Source organism: Cetorhinus maximus, chromosome 22 (assembly GCF_964194155.1).
Source record: "Cetorhinus maximus chromosome 22, sCetMax3.hap1.1, whole genome shotgun sequence".
NCBI classification, from domain to species: domain Eukaryota; kingdom Metazoa; phylum Chordata; class Chondrichthyes; order Lamniformes; family Cetorhinidae; genus Cetorhinus; species Cetorhinus maximus.
Genome location: NC_135900.1, coordinates 64,273,016 through 64,295,451, shown reverse-complemented (window position 1 = coordinate 64,295,451; position 22,436 = coordinate 64,273,016). Strand labels below are relative to the sequence as shown.

The 22,436-nt window shown below is 40.3% G+C and overlaps 1 protein-coding gene across 1 annotated transcript in view; it reads right to left on the bottom strand.

The window, feature by feature from the left end:
• Nucleotides 1-4,204: 4,204 nt before the first annotated feature.
• LOC144696757 (A disintegrin and metalloproteinase with thrombospondin motifs 20) overlaps nt 4,205-22,436 on the bottom strand; it is a 440,683-nt gene continuing 422,451 nt past the window's right edge. Inside the window, exons 37-39 of the mRNA XM_078568442.1 lie at nt 20,383-20,474; nt 15,347-15,451; nt 4,205-9,372 (exon numbers count right to left, since the gene is read on the bottom strand). Coding sequence (XP_078424568.1) covers nt 9,283-9,372; nt 15,347-15,451; nt 20,383-20,474 — 287 coding nt within the window. The 3' untranslated portion in view covers nt 4,205-9,282. The remainder of the gene's footprint in view (nt 9,373-15,346; nt 15,452-20,382; nt 20,475-22,436) is intronic.

The following is a 22,436-nucleotide window of genomic DNA, read 5'->3' as shown; positions in this document are numbered from 1 at the left end:
ATTTAGTGAAATCTGGCAACAAAATAATGCACAACTTCAGTCACAAGATTGGTGCTCTTTATTTGCCAAAATCATTTACATGTATTTTGATCACAGATGAATTATGAAACAAATCTGTTTCATTGATTTTCTCTGATGGGATATGATAATGCTCCTTGGTATCCAATACCAAACAAGGGTGGTCTTTGCTGTTCTTCACATGCTCATGAACCAATGTTATCCCGCCCCATTTAAATTTTCAGGAAGGTGGGGGCGTAGCAAAATCAGCTGTGGGCCCGCCGACCTGTCAATGGCCAATTGAGGCCATTGACAGGATCATTTAACCAATTAAAGGACCTGCCCGTCCAACCTTAAGGTTGTCAGGTCAATCAGGAGCCCCGGCGGCAACTAGAGAAAACATGAAACCTCATCCAGCAGCGGGATGAGGTTTCATGTAGGGATTTAAAAAGTGTAATAAAGTTTTTGTGAAATTTATTAACATATCCCAACTCGTGTGACATTGTCACATGAGGGGGACATGTTAAGGATTTTTTTTCTCTATTTTTAATGTTTGTACAACTTTCAGCGATCTCCCTGAGGCAGCACTTAGCCTCAAGGAGATGTGCTCTCCTTCGTGCGCATGCGCAAAAGAGCGCACTCTCACTTTTGGGGGATCCCCCCCGCCCGCACAGGAAGCGCATAGCGCTTCCCGCCGGACATCACACTGGGCGGACCTTAATTGGCCCGCCCACGTAAAATGGCGGCGGGGCCCGCTTCTCCGGTGGGGATCGGCTCCCCGCCCGCCGGAGATTGGGTTGGGCCCGCCCGCCCGACAGGCAGAAAATTCTGCCCATTGTTTTTTTTTAAACATGCATACCATGAAACAAAATTCATGACTTTTTTCAGAACAAGAGATGGAAAATATTTCATAATTCACATGCAATGTTTAATAAGACGCTGACCAAATTCTGTACCATGAATTAACGTCACTAGGGCGCATTGGCTGTACAAGGCATTTCTATACACCAAGAGGTGTGCAGACATCTTTGCAATAAGGCATACGAGGAAAACTTTACCTAACTTTAAAATAAATAACAATACATATGGAAAGTAAAGGAGTCATATTATAAACACCAATACAATACATACTATATACATTCCTCTTACCTGTGTTTAATTAGTTCCTTCATAATTTCCTTGGTTTTTAAATACTCTTTTAAAATTTACTTTGGAAATGCAAAATAGTTCCGTCCATATTATTAAACATGTTATTCTGTAATTACAGCATTAATTTTGTTTGGTGCAATGTGTTAGCAGACTGTTCATTCATCTCCAGGAATGAAAATTCAAATATGTTGGCCATACTGTCACTGGCATAGCCCACGTGGCATACTCCAACTATGGTGCCCGAATGTGGGCATGCTGTACAAGTGCCGGGAAGGTGCAGAGTGGAGGAATCATAATTTCAAGCATCATCTAATGTTGGTTTGGCACACACACTGCCATTTTGAATCTCGTGGATCCTGTTAATGCCCTTTCTTAATCACTCCCAGTTGACATGCGTTCAGCTGCATGAGGGGCTCCCTTAGTGCAACCTAAAGAGGTTACTGTGGGACTTCAGGTGAGATGCTTCGAGTTGGGAATAGTTTATGGATTCACAAGGGAGTGGTGCCGAATTTGAAAAGGAAGGCAGTGGGGGTGGAAGACCTGGCAGTTGAGTGCCAGTAATGGGGGCTATAGTTGCTTTGAGCTGAAGCATGACTTAGAGGTGGAGCACAGACAGCAGGGAGAGGAAATTGTGCACAGAGGGAGGAGGAGGAGAGCTCTCAGTAGAAGGTCCTTCCACTAATGATCTACAAAGAGCACTTCTTCTACCTTCACCTCAGCCAGGAGCAGTTTCTGAAGTGGATATGTTTTACCAAGTAAACTTGGTAACTGAACTGTGCTGCAATGTTTCAGTATGTTTGAGTGATGTGTCTTCCATAGCTGGAGGTATGTGGAAGCTACTAGAGGTGCCCGTGTGACTGGCAGCATTGGTAAGTGTGTGAAACTGATGTGGAGCATCTAAATATTAGCTATGGACCCTGATGGGTTAGTGAAGGAATTGTGGTACATTAAGCAACATGAAGATTGGAGCTGCAGCGGTTAGGAGATTTCATTTGAAGAAGTATTCACTGACCTTGACCACACCTGTGAGGTCAGTGATTTTTTTCTGACACTGCAGCCAGGTCCTCAGGTCCAGATCTGAGAATTGACTTCTGTGGCCATCTGCTAAAATCCTTTTGGAGGGTCTGCCTTGAGGGCCTCTTGGCCCCAGTGGAAATCACCTCTTTCCTCCTTTCCACTCCCACCACAAAGATCTCCCAGAACTGCATGTGAGAGCCTAAGAGCATTCTCTCAGGCCTGTTGCTTTAATAACATTCTTCTTCCTTTCACCAAAGCTTTTCTGAGACTGTTTCACCAGCTGCTATAGCCTGAATGCACCTCCCCTTTAAGAGGGGTAGGCTTCCTTTAAGAAATGCAGGCTATCTGTAGGTTGTACTAGACATGTTGGTCCTCTGTTGAGTGTATATCCACTCAGCAGCATGTTTTGCATTAGGCTGAATGCTACAATGATGTTGATGAGTAGGTAGGGTGAAGTTTACATGCTGCCTGCATCAACAGGACTGGGAGGAGGGTAACAGTGCATCATGATGCTTTTGGCTGAAAACAGGCCCTATTGAATTTCTCCACCGTATTAATTTTTGTGCAGTAATAAGAAGTTCCAGCTGTTCTGGATCCAAAGTAGGTTCCAGTATCTATCAGGGGCATGAGGCTGTCTCTACTATAATGATCCAACAAAATTAGGTTGGCACCCCAACCCTTGGTGGCTGCATGAAACTGTCCATAATTGACATTATTTTGGGAATTCCATTCGAATGGCCATGAAAATATTACTGATCAGGTTAGTTTGAGATGGTTTCTTCTGATATAAGGGTTAAGTCATTTGTCTGAGGCTTTGCAATTGTCCATGGTATACTTGAACTTGGAATATTTATTGCTGAAAGTGCATGCCTAAAGTGGGATAGTGTTTCACTTCATGTCATTGACATCTCTAGCCTTAACTAACCAACATGTTAAGAAAAAAGACCAAGATGGTTTGCTCTTAAATTTTATGAAATTTCCTCACTACTTAGCTTCATCCAATTGTCAACTTACCTGTGCCAAACATTGCAAAAATAATTATAAATATACAAATCTGATGCAACAACCCAACAATTTATCTTAGAATTATCAAAAAATAAAAGGATCCAATTGCATATCATAACAAACATATGGGAGTGAAGGAATGCTCGGGAGTGGTTTAATCTCAGGCTCCTTATATCTAGTGCCATGTTCTTGTATCTTGGGAATTCTCTGGATCCTTTGATTAAATTACAACCTTACAATTCACTCTGTGATTTAACTGTTACTCTGCAAGCGAATTGAAGGCTATGAACTTTTTTTTATTTGCTCATGGGATGTGGGCTTTGCTGGCTAGGCCAGCATTTATTGTCCATCCCAAATTGCCCTTGAGAAGGTGATCCGCCTTCTTGAACCATCCGTGTGTTGTGGGTACACCCACAGTGCTGTTAGGAAGGGATTTTCACCCAGCAACAGTGAAGGAATGGTGATATGATTCCAAGTCAGGATGGTGTGTGGCCTGGAGGGGAACTTGAAGGTGGTGGTGTTCTGATGCATCTGCTGTCCACGTCTTTCTAGATGGTACATGTCACGGCTTTGGAAGATGCTGTCGAAGGAACCTTGGTGAGTTGCTGTAGTGCATCTTGTAGATGGTGCACACTGCTGCCACTGTGCGTCAGTGGTGGAGGGAGTGAATATTGAAGCTGATGGAAGGGCTGCTTTGTCCTGGATGATGTCGAGCTTCTTGTTGGAGTTGTTGAAGGAAGGGCAATTTAGAAGGGATGCTAGTGTTATAATGAATGGAGAGGGCATAGATTTGGAGGGAGAGTGAGCAGCATGTATGTGCAGGTCAAAAGGTGACGGAAAAATTGCAATGTGGTGATTTCCCAAAGTTTCCCTATTCTGACTGTGGAATCAAAACTGGTCATTATTGCACAGGAACACATTCCATTCAACACACAATTTGTTTTCTCAGAAACAAAATGATATCAAGTGTTGAATTCAAAGTAGTTGTGTGATAACTGAGAACATCAAAAAGCAAAATAATGAGAGAAAGATATACTAAATAAAACAATAGTTTTATTTTGGGGATCTTGCAGTTTTAAAGTCATAATTGTGACTTGAATCAATACATCATAGTATAAACAATGAAGCATTACAGTAGATATGCAGTTATAGCACCAAACCTATTTAACAGCTGTTCTCCCATAACAAGATTTTTTTTTACAAATGCACTCCAATATTTCTTTGGAGACTGCAGTAGCGCAAGCTCAAAGCTTTGCAATTCCTCTCTTAGTCTGTTCAGTAATATGGGATTAATGAAAACAAATGCTTAAGTCAATATTCATGCTACAAAATATCAAGTACTTGTCATAACCACACACTCATAAAATTGTCAATAAGTTGTACATTTATGTGAAAAATATTAATAAACAGAGTAGTACACAGCATAGCCTTACAATTATTTTCGTGGCACATAGTGCAAATTGTACCTTTTTTTCCTGATCTGTCTTTATTGTTAGATTTTTGTATCAAGCACATGTGCTAAGCCTGATAGGTAACTTGCATTATGGTTCCAAAATGCACTTTTTTAAAGGGAGGTTTGTGGCTTTCTTTACAACTTGCATTTATAGTCAATTGTTACTAATAGACTTTGTTGGATTTGGTTTACATGTGATTAAAACAAAACATCGGCATGGATGCTAGAAAGCTGTCAATCTAATTAGCTAGAAAATTCTGAAGAATTATTCTAAATGCAGCAAAATTATTTTCAAATGCTCTTTTCAGGCCAGATGCCTGAAATCGTGATAAACTAGACATCCAATAGAATGAAAAAATAGATTGTAATAATATAAACTTTAAAAGTACTGAAAACATAATTAGGATTAAATAATTGGAGGAATTCAAGCAGTCACAACTTTTATTTTTCTTTCACATATATCAGTACGGTTAAAAGGTTAATCTACTTTAGAAATTGATATTTTATTGATGTGGGGGACAGACTGTTACCATTGAATATCCTGTTTAGTTAATGCTTGAACTCCATTGGCAATGATGGGGATTTGAAAATAAGGATTTATGGTGTATAAGTTTCAACGTACAAATACATTTACAATTATATTCCGAAAGGCAGAATGCAACTTTTAGTTAAATTACTGTAAGAGAATTTTAAGTTATTCTGCTCTGTCCCTTATCCAGTTTTATACATATTAAAAATCCTGTTAAATTTACTTTGTATTTGAAAACCTACCAACTTACTGTTGGTATAATAATGGCCAAATGCTTCATACCTTTCTATAGCTAATATGTTTCTATGACAATCCACTATCTACTATTTTAGTGAAGAGCAGCAACCCATTTAAAATAAACAGGGTTCCAGCTCTATTAAAATAACTAACTGAGAATTGCCAAGCAAGGCTTGCATAATCTTTATCTGCCTTCTAAGCAATGTCCAGAAGTGTTGTACAGATGCTGAGTATGTTTCACATCTAAGCACCATAAGAAAGGTGTCTCCAGATTAACTCTGGATAACAGCCTCGTTTTATTAATTTGTCAGGATTATAATTATGCTATCCTGCCAAGAGCACCTAACGTGGGGCGAACATTGTAATAAACACAAAACCCTTATTAAAAATTCTCTTTTTTTAAACCTGAGCTGTTAACACAGCTGGCTGCCATGGTTATCTATTATGCTCAATCTGTTTTAATGCAGATTTTTTCATATAGACTATTGCCTTATTTCATTAGTCTTTATGTCATATCAAAGGTCAGAGATCATCATTAGCCATCAGTTCATCATCAACATACCATAAAGTATGAGGTTAGAACAGTAAAACAAAGTCCTTAAAAAGACAGAATGTCCTATTTTGGTCAAAGAAATGAAAACTTTATAGCTCTTGGGGTCAAAACCAATGCTGAATTTCTAATGAATAGACTTCAAGTGCAGGCTAAAGTTCGATGCATCTCCCCATTAACTCAGTGGTACCAAGCCCCACAATGTAGATTGCAGCTGAGGCAGTCATAGGGGTGTTACGATAGAGGTGGTTCCTGCTCCTGATTACTATTAAGTGACCTTTGCTAAGATGTACATCTGGGTGTTTTAAGATGGAAATAGCATTAGACTTGATTTTCATACCCTGCATGGTTAAATAACCTGTTGACACTGGCCAGCTTGGCTGACAGTTGAAGTATGGACCTTGGGCCATCTATTCCCCAGCAAGAGGGATAAACCATAAAAAAAATACATGGTTTGGGCATTTATTCTGATAAAAGGTTAAGTGTAGTCTTAGAAAACTAATTATTGTTTTAGTATGGGGCAAAGGTATGAATCTGACCATTGGAAAACTTAAACTGCACTGTACCTCTGATCTCACAAAAATGGAAGTCAGTGCATTGGAAGTATTTTAATATTCCAAATCCAGGGTATACTGGACCAATATCAATGTTATACTGGTATAGAGCCATGAGGTCAGAAGGTTGAGAGATCCTCCTTGATAATGATTCCTTTGTACCAAACTTCATTATTGGTTAGGAAATTAAATAAAATCCATGTAAAAATCACTATAGAATCTCTCAATGCAACCTGGGAAGACAGGTTTTATTGATCTGTCTTTGATCATTTTCAGTCTTGCCTGCACTAGACTGTAGCCTTTAGGCTCTAGACTAGTCTTTTTAAGTATTTTGCAGTAGATTCATACAGCTGATGTGGCTTACAAATACTTGATGCCAATGTGAACACAACTGCAGTTATCAGTAGGCAGCAGCAACAATAGCACCTTATTATTCTGAACAGTTCAGTATACGTGAGTTTTGTTAAAGGATAATGCTACCCTTGAAAATTAATTTGCAAAGTTTTCTTTTATGTAAACATGCCGCGTACTGTGTTATTTATATTGAAAAATATCACTACATTTCATACTTATAATTGTGACAGTTCAATATGATGCCATGGCATGCTCTTTACAACTGGTCATCCACAAAATGGTGATGATGCCATATCCCTCCCCTTTAAACCTCGCATACAAATTTCTAATAACTTATAGAATAAGCAATGGTGATTGACAGGGCAGCTTTTGATAACTAACGCAAATTTAGTAGTTAAATGCATTTGTACAAAAATATCAGGTAATAAATAGGACAGTGCATAAATATTTTACAACATAATAAAATATATCTCTTTTTATATACATCTTTTGCTAAGAGAGGTAGCTTTTTCACTCACGCCAGTGTTCACTACAGACTCTGATTGCTTGGCATTCTCCCTACAACTATTCTATTTAACTGGAGGAGTTAAATACTATTTTGGCATTAAGAATTTCTAAATGCTTTGGTGTTACGCAAACCGTGGACCATGCCCAGTAGTGCAACATTAGTTATTTTGTTTGTAACAGAAGAACAGGGGTGATGTCCAGCCTTGTATCTTTCAATAAAATAATGTTGTTTGAACTTCTAAAGAGACAATTTCAAATTATGCCAAGGGTTCAGTAATCTCTCAAAGTTGAAAATGTGTTCAATGTTAATTTTTGTATATTTTAATGCCAGTGTTACTAAGGTTAGTGTATACGTCTCTGACACCTGAGTTGTGATAAAAAGTAGAAAGAATGGAGGTGAAGTTCTTCTCTGCAAAATAGTTATTAATAATCATAAAGAAAATGTATTCTGACAGTCGGTATCTACCTCACTCTCGGAGCCAATAGTCCAAAAACTACTTTGCATTTGGCTATCTGAGCTATAAAAGAGCAGATTGAAGTTTAAACTATACGTGTGTCAGTGCAGTTATATAGCCATTTTTCATGTGAAATTTCCAGAAGAAATTAGCATTCTGGTTCCATTACACCCTCCCTCCAGCTAAAGCACTCATTACTGTCACTGAATAAGAAAATAAGTGAATCTCATTTCACCCACAAAGGGAACAAAAAAAATCCCTTGCCACACACATTTATGTTGGAGGGGTTAGATGAGTGGTGGAAGAGAGCTCGCACAGAGCATAATACCAGCATGGCTGGATTTGTTTGGCTGAATGGCCTGTTTCTGTGCCATAAATGGTTTGTAGTACACCATTTTCTGTCTTCTTCCATCCACAGTGGATACTTGTTTGGGATTGATGTAATTTTGGCAAAAGTCAGAATTGTTCAGAACAGAACTGGCAAAATAAAATGAACTCGGCTCCCTTACATAAAACAACAAGAAACGGAATAACATAGCAGTTACGTGGTGCATTTGGGGACGGTGCAGCATGGTCTATCACTGATTCTGTGTGCCCAGTTTAGAATTGCCAACTTCTGGAGCAATAAAACTCATGTTCATATAGAGCCAACTTTTCTGCAATTAGCAAGTGTTCAGGTGATCTGCTTTACAACGTTGACATTTACAGTGTTTTTTAAACTTGAACTGGTTAAGGCAGTGACTGGGTTCGTGCATTACTTTTAACATAAGCACCAGTAATGTATCCATGTCATGCAGCATGTTACCATCTGTTAAACCGTACAGTACATTTTTAATTTCAGTAAGAAATACTTATTCGTAGCTTTCTGTTTGAACATTACAATAAATAATGTTTATCAGAGCTCTGGAAATTCAGTAGAAACCTCAAACACTACCATTGCCTTAGTTTCTCGCCTTCAAAAAGATATTTTCCGAATGGTGATATGACATTGTCACTGATTTGATATTTTGTCCGTTCTATTTCTGCAATGGTTTCAGAATCATCAGGGAAGGTATGATGTTCAGGGACAGTGAAAGGAATTGGAAAAGTGAATCTGCCCAGACAATCACAGCAAAATTTTAAACATGGGTTGAGTTTTGACTCTCGATTTGGTATAAATGAATTTATGTATTAGCACTTTTCTCTACTTATCATGCAATATGTACACTGGGGTATATGAATAATCTATATAAATATCTTTGATGTTTAACCTGTCTGTCCTGGGCATTATCATGAAATAGAAACTGCAGGCTAATGAAGTTATAGAACAATTGAGCTGCCATCGATAAGAGAATAAACATTAATTTCCAGAGATTGCTGTAATTCGGACTTGTCATTATCGCCATTGTTATAAATTGCCTCTAGTCAGGTCCCATTCCACAGGGTAATTTCATCACTCCTTGAACTGCTGCATACTTCATGTCATGCCAGAGTCTTTACTGTACTTGCATTAGAAGACCAGTGCTTGTTTGGGGAACACATTTTCCACAGTAGCCTCCACATCTTCCATATACCTTTGTGCCATCCTTTAAATAGAAAAAAAAAGACATGCATTTATATAGCACCTTTCACAACCTCAGGATGTCCCAAAGCACTTTACAGCAAATGAAGTACTTTTGAAGTGTTGTCACTGTTATAATGCAGGAAACGTGACTACCAGTTTGCACACAGCAAACTCCCACAAACTGCAGATCAGTTAATCTGATTTAAGGGGTTGGTTGAGGGATAAGTATACTAGAACACTGGAGAGATCTGCTCCTTTTCAAATAGTTCTAATGGATCTTTTATATCTACCTTAGACAGCAGATGGAGCCTTGCTTTAACAGCTCCTCTGAAAGATGGCACCTCTGACAGAGCAGCACTCTCTCCCAGTGTTGCACTGGAGTGGCAGCCTGAATTATGAAAAAAAAACTTGCATTTATATAGCGCTTTTCATGACCACTGGATGTCTCAAAGTGCCAATGATGTACTTTTTGAAGTGCAGTTACTGCTGTAATGTAGGAAATGCAGCAGCCAATATGTATATAGGAAGCTCCCAAAACAGCAACGCGTTAATGACCAGATAAACTGTTTTTGTGATGTTACTTGAAGGATAAACATGAGCCAGGGCACTGGGGTTAACTCCACTGCTCTTCTTCAAATATTGCCATGGTATTTTTCACATCCACCTAATCAGATAGATGGGCCTCGGTTTAATGTCTCATCGAAAGACAGCACCTGTGAAAGTGCAGTGCTCCCTCAATACCATACTCAAGTCCCTGAAGTGGGGCTTTGACCCACAAACAGAATAGCCACGTACCATTTCTGCAGTGATAAGGCCATGCACAATGCATGCAACTATGTAATATATTCTTCTGTTACAAAAGCAACCAAGTGGTGAAGTTATATTGTTGGGTTTGGCATACACAAGAAATGGCATGATAAACTTTTTTTTATAATGACAACAGCACTTTACGTGCATAAAGAAATGGTCTCCGATTGATTTGTAGTTACATTGAATAGATGAAGTAACAGTTACTCCAGGAAGGCAGAACTGATTCAGACAGATGGCAGAATGTAGCTTCAGTGCAATTCGTATAATAGTTATAACTAGTGATGCTGCAGTTCCCCATGTGGCTTAGGGTCTGATCACACTGCACAAATTTAAATAAATAGGAACTGGTCTAATTATGAGATTTTATCGCAGGTGAATTTAGCATAATTCATCCAGGACAAAGCAGCTGCTTGATTGTCACTCCATCCATCATTTCAATCATTTACTCCTTCCACCACCAATGGACAGTGGGTATCATCTACAAGATTCCCTACAGCAACTCGCCAAGCCTGCTCTGCAATAACTTAATCCTAGTATGGTCTGATTTACTGGTCTGTCAGAACCTGCTTTTTGAACGCTACAAGTGACCTTAGAGTTCCAAAATGGCATTCACAGCACGCACGCACAATTGTGACGCGAAACGCAGCGGACGCTACCTTGAAGCAAATGTTAGCGTTTACATATTGAACAACCATTGGAAATAAACAGAGCAGGTAAATCATTGTCAATCATCGTTCAACACTGATTTGTTACCAGTTGCTGCAATTTTACTGCTCAATGGTCCAACCAATGTCCTCCTAAACTCACAACTGCTGAACAAACGAGCAGGAAGGACTCACCCACCACAGGCCCTATTTAAATAGATTACCAACTACTTACCGGTTATTTGTTGGTTGGTTTTCTTTTGGCTGTTGCTGCAACTTTCCATATTTTTGGTGCTTTCCATAGTTGTTTCAAGTTTCAAAACCTCTTAAGCGAGGTCACTGAGTCTCTCTATCCAAAGAGAGGTAACTTCATTTTATCCTGTCTTGTCCGGAGACAAGTAGGTGGAGGGATTAGAAGGGTTTGCTTGGATTCTTCAGGTGCAAGGTGCCAGTTCCTGCATGCACATTGCTTTGCAGGTGCCATACGCCAACTCTGTCCTGTACTGGAACTCAAAGGGATTCCACTCCTTCAATGTCCAGCTGGTGTGTGACCATAGACTGCTCATCCTTACAAGTCAATGCCTAGTATTCTGTTGCTGTCATGTTGCCTTAATTCTACAACAGCCAGCTATGCCAGCTGTCTTTCAGCTAAATCAAAAGATGGTCCTGGGCGACAAGGGATTTCCACTGATGATATAGCTCATGGCTCTAGTTTATAACCCATGCACACATGAGCATCATGTATACAAGAATGCTGTTGCTACATGTTGGCATGATGCTGCTATCTGGACTGCTCTGCAGGTGCCCTGCAGTACTAGGCTGAGCAAGTCTCAAAACTTGTGTTCTACTGCATTTTGCACACCCATGCCATCATGAACGGATGGCCCTGGCATCATCTATCAAGCAAGAAGCTGAGGAGCAGGAGCATGAAGACGTGGAAGATGAGGAGGCAGAAGAGGAAGGGAGGGAGCAACCCCTGTCTGCCCCGGCTATATGTGAAGAACTCACCTGAGTACGATGCCAGTAACCTTAACCTCAATTACCCATTCACCAATTGTTCCACACCTTACCTTCTGTCTATCATTGACTATCACAGTATCCATTTGGCTACAATATAAAAGTAAAAGCTAACCAAAATGAACGTTCTGAACCAAATTAATAACGCAAGTCGTTTGCATGAAAACATATACTAATCAGCCTTGTGCATTCTTCTCTATGCTCTTATGCAGTGCTACTGCAGTGACTACAGTGTGGCTGATGAAAGGCTGCTGACTTGCAGTGTGGGAGATTGTAGAAGGCCTTGGAGGGTGAGCTTGAGCATCAATGGGCCTAGGAGGCAGGCTTCAGACTGCACTATCTCTGTATGGGCACCTGCCACCTGTATGGGCTGGCTGGCTGATGCGCAACAACAAGGCAGAGTGGCAGTGATAGGACGACAAATGCTGTCATCCTGAGAGAGGAAAGCAGGTTTGTGCTCCATGGGGCCACTGCCACTCTCCAGGGGTGATGGAGGTGCCTCGCCAATCCTAGCAATCTGCTAGAGTTCAGATTGCTCGACTGCTCTGACACCCTTATGGGCACTGGAATTTGCAGCCAAGATGACAGCAAACTGAGCCTGCATAAGAGGAGTCTGAGGTTCCACGGCAGTATTGAGTTTTGGTGGAAGCTGCTTGTGCTACAATGGAAGCTGAGACATCAGCCATTAGACACTGCATCATGGTTGGTGGAATGGCTGTAGTAACGGTAGACTCCTCATTGTTTGAGAACACCCAAGTTGTAAGTTCTTTCAAAGGTCATACGTTTTACAGCTAAACCTTCACTAAGGAATTTGATTGTAGTGGATGAAAGGTGCTTGCTGCTGCCCCCACCCTCTCAACAGCTTTTGCATGATCCCAGAGAAAAGGAGGATCGACCATGTGGCTTGGCAGTTGCAGTGGATGACCAGTACAGGGTGTTTCACTGTTTTTGTCCTTTTGCTGCATCCCATCAGGGGTTGCTGATCATGGCTTATACCATTTTATTACAATGGGGCAATGCGAGGAGGTAGACCCGAAGAAGAACTTTAGCAAGTACAGGGATTGACTCCATGCGGTTGGCATTATTCATCTCCACACTTTTTGCCAACTGAGCTAACTGGACCCATAATTGGCCACCACTGCCTTGCTGGAAAGGATGGACTCCAAACTGTGTGCAAAGTCATGTGACAAATTGGTGCCGGACTCCTTCATGCTCTTTAAAATTGAGCACAGGCTTCTCAATTTACCAAGCAATTTTTTATTGCGTACACCCATCAGTCGCCTACAGTAGCCTGTCATATTACGGTCCTCATCTGACACCCCTGCAGCAGAACTCATGTGCGACGACTCCTTACTGAGCTGACACCTGCAGTAATCTTGCCCTTTCCTCTGGCTGCAGCAACCTAGGCCAAGTGTCTCAGCACGTGTAGATCCCACCTCTAATCTCTCCTCTAAAATACGCATACTGCAAATATCTGAGCTGGTGGTTGAGAGTGTGAAATCAATGTTAATATCTTGTCAAATTACATTGTTAAGGTTAAGAGAAATAAGGTGATGGGTATAAATTGAGCACATATAAATAGGGGATAGCTGGGACACTGGGTGCAGTGGAAAGAGAGCCGTGAGACTGAACAAGTCCATAAACTCTATCAATCAAGAAACGGTCTGTGTTTTGGTTTCTGCTTCACCAACCAGCTTGGTTCCCATTAATAACCAAGTGATGGCGTGTCTTTATCAACACTCTCTTGTAACCTTCCTGGTCAGGTTGTACTTCATGGGTATCTGAAAAAATAAAAGCACAAGGGTAAGATTGTGATTAAAGGAGGGGAAGAAAATAAGAGATACATGCTTACACCAACTACAGCTTATAAATCAGAAGAGATTGTGAAATGTGAGGAGGAGGATTAGAAATGAGGGTACTATTACCTTCAATGGTTTTAGCTCCACTGCTGGCCACACCTCAGCAATGGCACTTCCAAGAATGGCCAACTTCATTTCCCCTATGGGGGTTAGGGCAAGCAGGCACAGCTCCCTCCTCTTGCCTTTGGTTATATGCCACCTTCTGCAAGACAAAGGAAAGTGTGTCAGTGAGTGTGGTGAAATATGTTTGGGCAATGTGGCTGTTGTGGTTAAATAGTTGGCAGAGTATGCAAGCTTGGAGATGATGGTATGAGGTTTGCAACCATGTTGAGTGTTATAAGGATGAGATGAAGCATATATATGTTAAGTATGAGCCCTGATAGAGATTGTTGGTAGGTGAGTGATGGGGGTGTGGAGGATTGAGCAGTGGAGTTGGTGGGATATGGCTTCCAAGGATGTATTCACTGACCTTGACCATTCTTGTGAGCGCATTAAACTTCTTGTAGCGTGGCATCCATGTCCTTGTGGCTTGACTCCTGGCAATGACCTCCGCCACTATCTGCTCCCACTGCCTTTTCACCTCCTGCTCAGGGGGCCTCCTGCAGCTACAGGATTTCTCTCCTTGCTTCCACCTCCTCCACCATGACATTCAGTGGGGCATTGGAAAATCTGGGTGCTCGCGCTTTTCCATATTCAGCCATTTTTCCATCTTTCCCAGGTTAGAGTTAACTCACACAGAACTCAGAGCACCTGCTCCAGCTACAACACGTCTCCCCTTTAGGCAGTGCTGACTAGCTTTAAGTAGTGTTAGCAAGTAATGAGTTTGAGCCTCCTGCCGGTGTATGGAGGAGGGCTTGTGGCGCAGTGGTGGTGTCCCTACCTCTGGGACAGAAGTTCTGGTTCAAGTCCCACTCCAGGACTTGGCCACGGAAGGTGTGTTCGTCTTGCGGTCCAACAGGTTGACGTCAACCTGTAATTCTTCCAATACACCTATTGCAGGTGGTAGGAGCAGGACAATCTCCATCAGTCATGCTTGATGCGGAGTGGCAGTCCTCAAGCTACCACCTCTGGCGACAGCTCGTGACCTGTTTCAGCAAAAACTAGCTATGGAAACAGACATAAACACACACTTTGTCTGCCTCATGCGCCCCTTGGCACGGGGAAGTCCTAAGTCTAAGTAAGCTGGTGTATGTAGCCAAACAACCCAGAGGTTAGGGCTGCCTGCACACAGAAATCATGTAAATTAGCAGATAGCATGGCGATACTGTGTTGACTGCATTATATCTAACAGGCAAGAGTTAAGTACTTATGTTTGAGGGCTATCTAGTTTAGCCCTCGCTATCTTTACATACATAGCACACTAGTGGTTACAAGTTCAGCCGTTAAGTAGCTGAACCCCACTGATCATGAAGACTCTCAGTTCAATCTCCTGTGATTAATTGCAACCAGAGTTTTACAGCCTCTATACTGGCCTTAGCACTCTCCGAATAAGGAGGTGAAATCAGTCAGGGTTTCCTGCTCCTCACAGCTCTCTGACTCCTCCTTCAATAACATCACAATATAAAATAGCTATTATTTTAGCTATTACTGAATGAAAACAACATTTTGACTGTAGTTTCAACAAAATACAGCATGTTTGGCTATTTCTGGCCCCAAACTCACATACCTGCGACCTGTGTACATTGACTGTAGCGTAGTTTCCCTGTGCAATCCATTTCGATGCCTCTGATATCTTCAGCCCTGTACCACTTAAGTTAATGCTAAATTGTCCCTGAAAAGCAATTTGTTAAACATCAATAAAATAAGAATGTTTCAGTGTAATGAGCCTTTAAATAAAACAGCTGCTAAATGAAGCTAACAATAAAGCTCTTGCAACAACTTTGCTTAAATCATCTAACAATTTTAGTATTCCTCAAAGGCATTTTAGTCAGAATACAGTGCCCCAAATAATACTAGTTCTTTAGAAATATGACTCTGCTATATAGTTTCTTTACTAGAAATCCATCTTCTAAATCAGCACCTTTTGTAGAGAGCCATTCACAGGAATTAATTCACAGCAAACTTCTGATCCATGCCTGTAGTTTGTATTTTTCTCCTATTTTGGAATATTGGGACTGGAATGGTTTCCTGAAAGAAGCTCATCATAAGGCAGGGAGACATTCTCAGGAAGAAGTTCATTCACCCACCATTGTAGAAGTAAATGTAATCTTTATTGGTGCTTCGTTGTTGAATTCTTAAATTTCAAGATAATTCTGAATCAGTTGATTTTTCTATTTGAGACTTCGCTACCTTGCTGAATCTTCCTCCCTGCACATTTTTCCAAAATTTAATGATTCACAGCAGAAAGTAATTTGTCAGATCGCATATGCACTACCTTTTTGGAAGGACTCTATGACCCATTTCCCATTTCAATGTCTCTTTTGTAAATGTTTATTAGTTCCCTTTTAAAGGCTGTTATACATTCTAGCGGGGATGGGGGAGAGGGTAGAAAAGACAAAAGAGAAATATATGAATAGAAATCGGTATTGTCCTGGAAATTCTACCTTTAGAACACTTCTCTGCTTCTGTTGTCCATATGCAAATATTCATTTATTCAGTGACACTGGATTGCAACTGGACATTACAAACATTACTTTCCATGTCAAGCTGGCATTTAGTTGCGTAATTTCCAAAGCACAAAGAACTAGTTTGGATCTTCCTTAAACTTAGTTTGCCTTTACAGGAGGAATACAAAGTGCCTAGTATAGGTTTATTCACACAACCCAAAGTAGGTCTAAACTGGATCCAGTTCATTTTTAAAGGCAACCTGAGCACAGTAGGAAGGAGCATTCATTTAATGTGGGTTTCAGATTTCTACTAGACTAAACCTTGAATTTCAGAAAATTAGATTCAGGGAGAACCTTTCCTTGAACCACCAGACAACAATTGGCAGACCCCACTCCTATCACTAGATCAATAGGAATCACTAAACTAGCACAGCCTAAGGACATATTCTTGGTCAACCACCTAGAATACGATAGTTGCGATCGAAATAACTCAATGTCTACTTTTCGAAGCCTCCTGTCCAACCAACACCTACCATTGTGGCTGAACATAAAGATGAAAAATTGGAAACTGATACTGAGCGTGCAGAAGAGGAACAGAAATTGCTACACCTCTCATTTTGTGGACAAGTATTGTGATCTACATCCTTTGTTTTTAAAAGAAAGACCACAACATCTAAAACTGAATGATTAGAATTAGACAGAAATTCTTATGTCTTTATTTTGGTTCAGTTCAAACCCCAGTGACTCATAACAAAGCTTTACTACTGATACTAATGCTATGTTTGATCTACATGTTTGAATCAGTCTTACAACTGGCCCATTGGTTCCCTCTCAGTTTCTATTTTTAAAACGTGGGATCCGACAGCCTATATTTATCTGAGAAGAGTTCCACTTATCTGGTGCTCAGTCAGCATATTGTTGATTATGATGGAAACCACTATCTGCAGGTAAGCAGAGTTTAAAAGAGTTTGCCTCACAGTGGGGTTAACCTTTATGTAGGGGCGAGCAGGCATAAATAATGGCCTTCACTTGTGGACACTGAGCCTGCTGTGGATTATGTGAATGTACCTCCCAGCAATTAAACACCACAAAAAAAAGCAAGTTGAACAATGGACCTGGTGGTGAGACAGGGATCTTAACAACGCACATGACAGAGATCAGAAAGTTCCACACCGGGAGGGGATGGGGTGGGGTTATGATATGCACAAAATAAAAACCTAAATCAATGAGGAAGAAATTTGTAATGTACACAAAATAAATCATTCTTTCATCACCTGATCACAGATCTACCGTAATTAAGTCAGATAGAACACAAAAGCGAGCTCATTTGTACCTTTCTTTCATTATTCTTGTTCAACCTGGAAAAACAGCAAAATGGACCTACAAATTGTCAGACTCTTGTTTCTAATGCCCAGATCTGGTATCATAGTCAATCCATTCAATTCGGTGAGCTGGACTGTTAAGAGTTTTATTTCCTAAAGTGATAACCCAGATGATTGGGAAAGGTGAGTTGCTACTTCAATGTTACATGGAACAATGGAATAATTGCACAGTCCTTATGTTCATTTTATTATCGGGGTGACAATTTCCTCATCGTTCACATGTAGTTTTGAAAATATTCTTTTTTTTTCTACAATCAGAGTAGAAAGTTACAAAAGTTGCCAATCATGGCCTTGTATTGACATTGGGCTGTTGACTATGTCAATCGCTCTTAGATAAACCAAACTCCCAAAAAGTAGCATCTGAAAAACTGGTATAGCAAATAAACCATAGAGATTATCTACAGTTACAGCACATTTGTATATATTTTTTCATTGAGAATTTTCTGCTCCTTACAGATATTAGTTGACCTTCATGTTTTGGAAAACGTTTTGTCACTGAGCTATTTATGTAAACTAGGCACTTGGGGCAGAATTTTGCCCTTAGCGTGCGGGCTTGGCGGGGGCGGGCAGGAGCGGTAGGGAAGCTGACTGCTGCCTGCGATCGGGCCCAGAAGGCAATTTCACACTGGCGGGCCAATTAAGGCCTGCCTAGCGTGAAACGCGAGTGGCAGCGCTCAGTGCTGCCTGTCAGGCAGGGGGAGGAGTGCGAGCTGGGCAAGCGTGACCTTCATGTATGCGCACGAGTGTGCGCTACATAATCTCCCTGAGGCACAGAGCTGCCTCAGGGAGATAAAGATTTATGAAAAAAAAATTTTTAAATAAAAATGTAATGAAATATGTCCCCTCATGTTACTCTGTTACATGAGCAGGGACAGGTTATTAATAAAAGATTAAAGTTTTTATTTTTTAAATTTGATTTTGGAAACCTCATCCCGCCCGTGGATGAGGCTTCCAAAAAAGTGCAAAGGCCGCTTGGCGTTTTGGCCTGCCCGCCAACCGTAAGGTTGGCTGGGCAATGAAAAATTTATTTTAATTAACTTTTTAATGGCCTTAATAGGCCTTATGATTGTCGGCAGGCGTGCTGCCGACTCTGGCGCGTGCCCGTCACCAAAGTATCACACAAATGCGTGATGACGTCAGGACGCTCGTCCGACATTATCGGGCACAATTTTATGCTCAGTTGGGTCGGGCACGCACCCGCCTGCCGAGCGAAAAACTTTACCCATGATCTCCTGTGACAAGGTGTGATGAGAAATGTTCACATAACTGGTACCTCAACAAACCCCGCTTTCAGCTGAGAGATTAAAGCGTTCTCAGAGGCACCTAAATGTGAAGTGAGGGTATTTATGATTGCCTGGGAAAACTCTCAAACACTGAGTTTCTCAGGAGTTTCCAGCTGAGATTCTCAGGGTCAAATCTAATAGTATTACCAACGGTGGTTTATTTATCCCATTCAGAACCAAAGTGACCTTACTTTCACGTTTAAAACAAAACACCGAAGTTTACAAAATGAGAAGACAAGTGAATGATATGTTTTGTAATACTTCTGTGAGGTACCTTGTGACGGTTCTTACATTGAAGGTGCTATATAAGTCGTTGTCGTTGAATTTCTAATCAGCTACTTTATACACATTAATGCTAAATACTACACATTATGCTTTCCCGTAACATCAGACTGAGCTGAAATCACTTAATCCATTAGTACCAGTCAGCAGTTAGAGTCAAAAGAGAGAGTTATGGCAAATAAACTTCTAAAATGAATTATATTTTTTGTTTTTCCTATGTAATTGCATGTCTACCATTACAATGTGGTCATTTGGCAACCTGGCCATTGTATTGTTTCTGGAACCTTCATTTAATTGACGAAAATGACCCTTCCTGCTGCAGGGTGTTTTTTACTTGGTGACCTGACATCAGCCTGAAAACTCCATTAGGTCATCCCCTGTAGGCAGTAAACTGGCAATCTCAAAAACCCTGCCATTCATTAGAGGCCCCAATGGGTGTCTTACCATTCTCTTCACAAAGGTGAAGAACAACCCTGTTAACCCTCCCTTTGTTATCTGTTCCATCAAGTAAACAGTATTGTTATTTGTGCATCCAGGGAATCATCAGGGTTTGTGGCCTGTGGCATCTGTGTGCATCAGTTGTGCTGAGAACAGTCCCTACATGTTGTGTAAACTGTAAAATCTGGAAGTGGATTCTTGTATTTCCACATACAAAAATGAGGTTATATTTAGCATTTACATGCTGTCAGTGAAGAGTGAATAGTGCTAAAGTATTAATGCACTATTTTCTGAGTGCTGAAGTTACTTATATGTTCCAAAAATGTTTGCAAGATCTATTTCTGTATGAAATGGTATAGATATAACTGAGCAAAAACAGAATGAATCAAAAGGACATATTTTCTTGCAAACTTCAGCTTTCACTCCATCTGATAACTGAAATGAACCAATACAATCATTTACTCTTCAGCTTCAACCGGGGGAATCTGGGCTGAATTGGTTTTATTCCATCATCAATTGAAAATAGGTGCAATTGCTGAAAGTAGGTCACACCTGAATATTGGCCACTGCTCTCCTCCTTTCCCAAAAAAACTTGTAACTAGTTCTTGATGTTTGTGAGGAAATAATAAATAAAAACAGATGATACTGTGCAAATTTACGACTACATTTCTCTTTTTTTTACTTTTACTGTATACTTAATCCTACAATTGAACACTTTTAAAGTGGAAAAGTAGATGGCATATAAATTCCATTCAGATAGATTATCCCTACCTGGGGACATTTGGCAGCACTGTAACAATCTCCTGCTGTCGCAAATGGCACTGCCCTTCCATGAACTGTCTGAGCAAAATGCAAGTCTGTAACTGGAAAAATTGAGGCGTTAGAAACATATTCCACAATAGGCACATTGTTTTCTATTTCTGCTTTAAGGGTAATAGTGATTTTATAGATGTGAAGGTATGTTGCCTGCCGTGATATAAGAAAGAGAGTTAGATTTATTTTTCATGCTATGTGCTTTTCTCTCACTACATTGAAATCAAAATAAATCACATTGTCACCTCCTCTAACTCAACCATTCCCTAGGCCTCATAACCCATATCAGACCTTTCATTCTACATGCTTTTAAAAATCTAAATTTTGTGTCACCAAATCACTACTTCATTTGTCCTCTCTACTCCATTCAAATGTGGTGATGCCTTGCATTATAGGCCTGAGCCCTATACCTATATTTCTCTCTTTTTAAAAAAAAGTGGTACCCTCTAACTTTTGGTAATGTACCCGTTTCCTTTCAAAGTGTGAATTTGCCCTTACCCTTACACTATCACACAATCTGAGAGAACAAGGTCATTCAGCCCTTGCATTTGTGTTGGCTCTCAGAAGCAGCTATTCATTTAGTCCTTTCCCTGCCCTTTCCCTAATTTCCTTCAATTTTTCTTTTTCAAATATTTATCCCCTTCCCTCTTCCAAGGTATTATGGATTCTGCTTCCACCACTTTTTCTGGTAAGTATTCCACATCCTAACAATCTCAGCATGTAAGGAGTTCTCATAAACTTTCCTTTCACTCTTTTGTTAATGATAAAATGGCCATCAAGAATAAAATTGAGGACTATGACATCGTCAGGTCTGAAATTATAGAAAAACAGTAAACTTGTATCCCCCAGTAAAGTTAAATTGATATTTTGAAGGAAAATATAAATTCAGCCTTTTGATTTATTTATTTCAAAACAACCTGATGACATAGATTTCATCTAATTAATGGAACTAGCTGTTCTGGTAGAAAATTACAGTATGGTACAACTCTTAGAATGTCTCATCTGTGTAAATCCAAAGCCATCTTGAAACCATTATTGTTTTTGTAAAACTGGTGTAACAAATGAATAACATATTGTTTGTAGGGGCTGCTTCACTGCTTGTGCAGGCAGACCAACGTTGCAGATGTTGTAGTACAGCAATGCTTAAATGGACAGCTGTGACTAGAATTGTATGAGCTGCAGTGCAGAGTGAGCACAGCTGATTGCCACGGGAAGCTGAGTCCTACAGCTGCAACAAAAGAAAGGTAGGAAGAATGGCGAACAGAAATTGCCTATGTTTTTGGCACTGCTGTGAATTCAGGCTTAATTTGGCTAAAAATTGTGCTTTTGAAATAAATTAATCCCCAAGATATTATGTCAGGTAGCTTTTAAATTTTTGAAAATATCTCCTCTCCTCCCATTTAAATGTTTTTTCATTATGAAGGAGTTAAAAATGTACAACTGCATCAAAAGGAGGTAAAAAGGATATCTGACAGAGATTTTCAAAATTAAGAGCAGTGAGACAGATAAAGGGAAATGATGGAAGATGTGGTCAGAGGTGGCTCTTCGGGAGGGCTTTGAAATTAGAGAGAGAGATGAAGCAAGGTAAAGAAATAAATATATTTTTAAAATCACTAAAACTGATTACCTGGTCATTATCTTATTACTGTTTGTGAAACATTGCTGTACTCAAAACGGCTGCTGCGCTTTCCTACAACAGTGACTACACTCCTGAAAGTACTTAATTGGATGTAAAGCAATTTAGGATATCCTAAGGTTGTAAAAGGTGCTACTAGGCCAGGATTTTCGCGATTATGGAGAGACTCTATCATTGCAAAAATAGTGGAAAAGGCCAAAAATTAGAAGTCCCACGCCTCGAACACAGCACCTACCATTTCATTGGGGGAGTGAATGGGCTCAGGTCAGGATATGCACACGTGCATTTCACAGAGACAGCTACCTATATAAATCAGCAGCTGCCTCCACACATGTCCAATTTTGGTGGCCAAGTGTGTGAAACACAACATGTATAG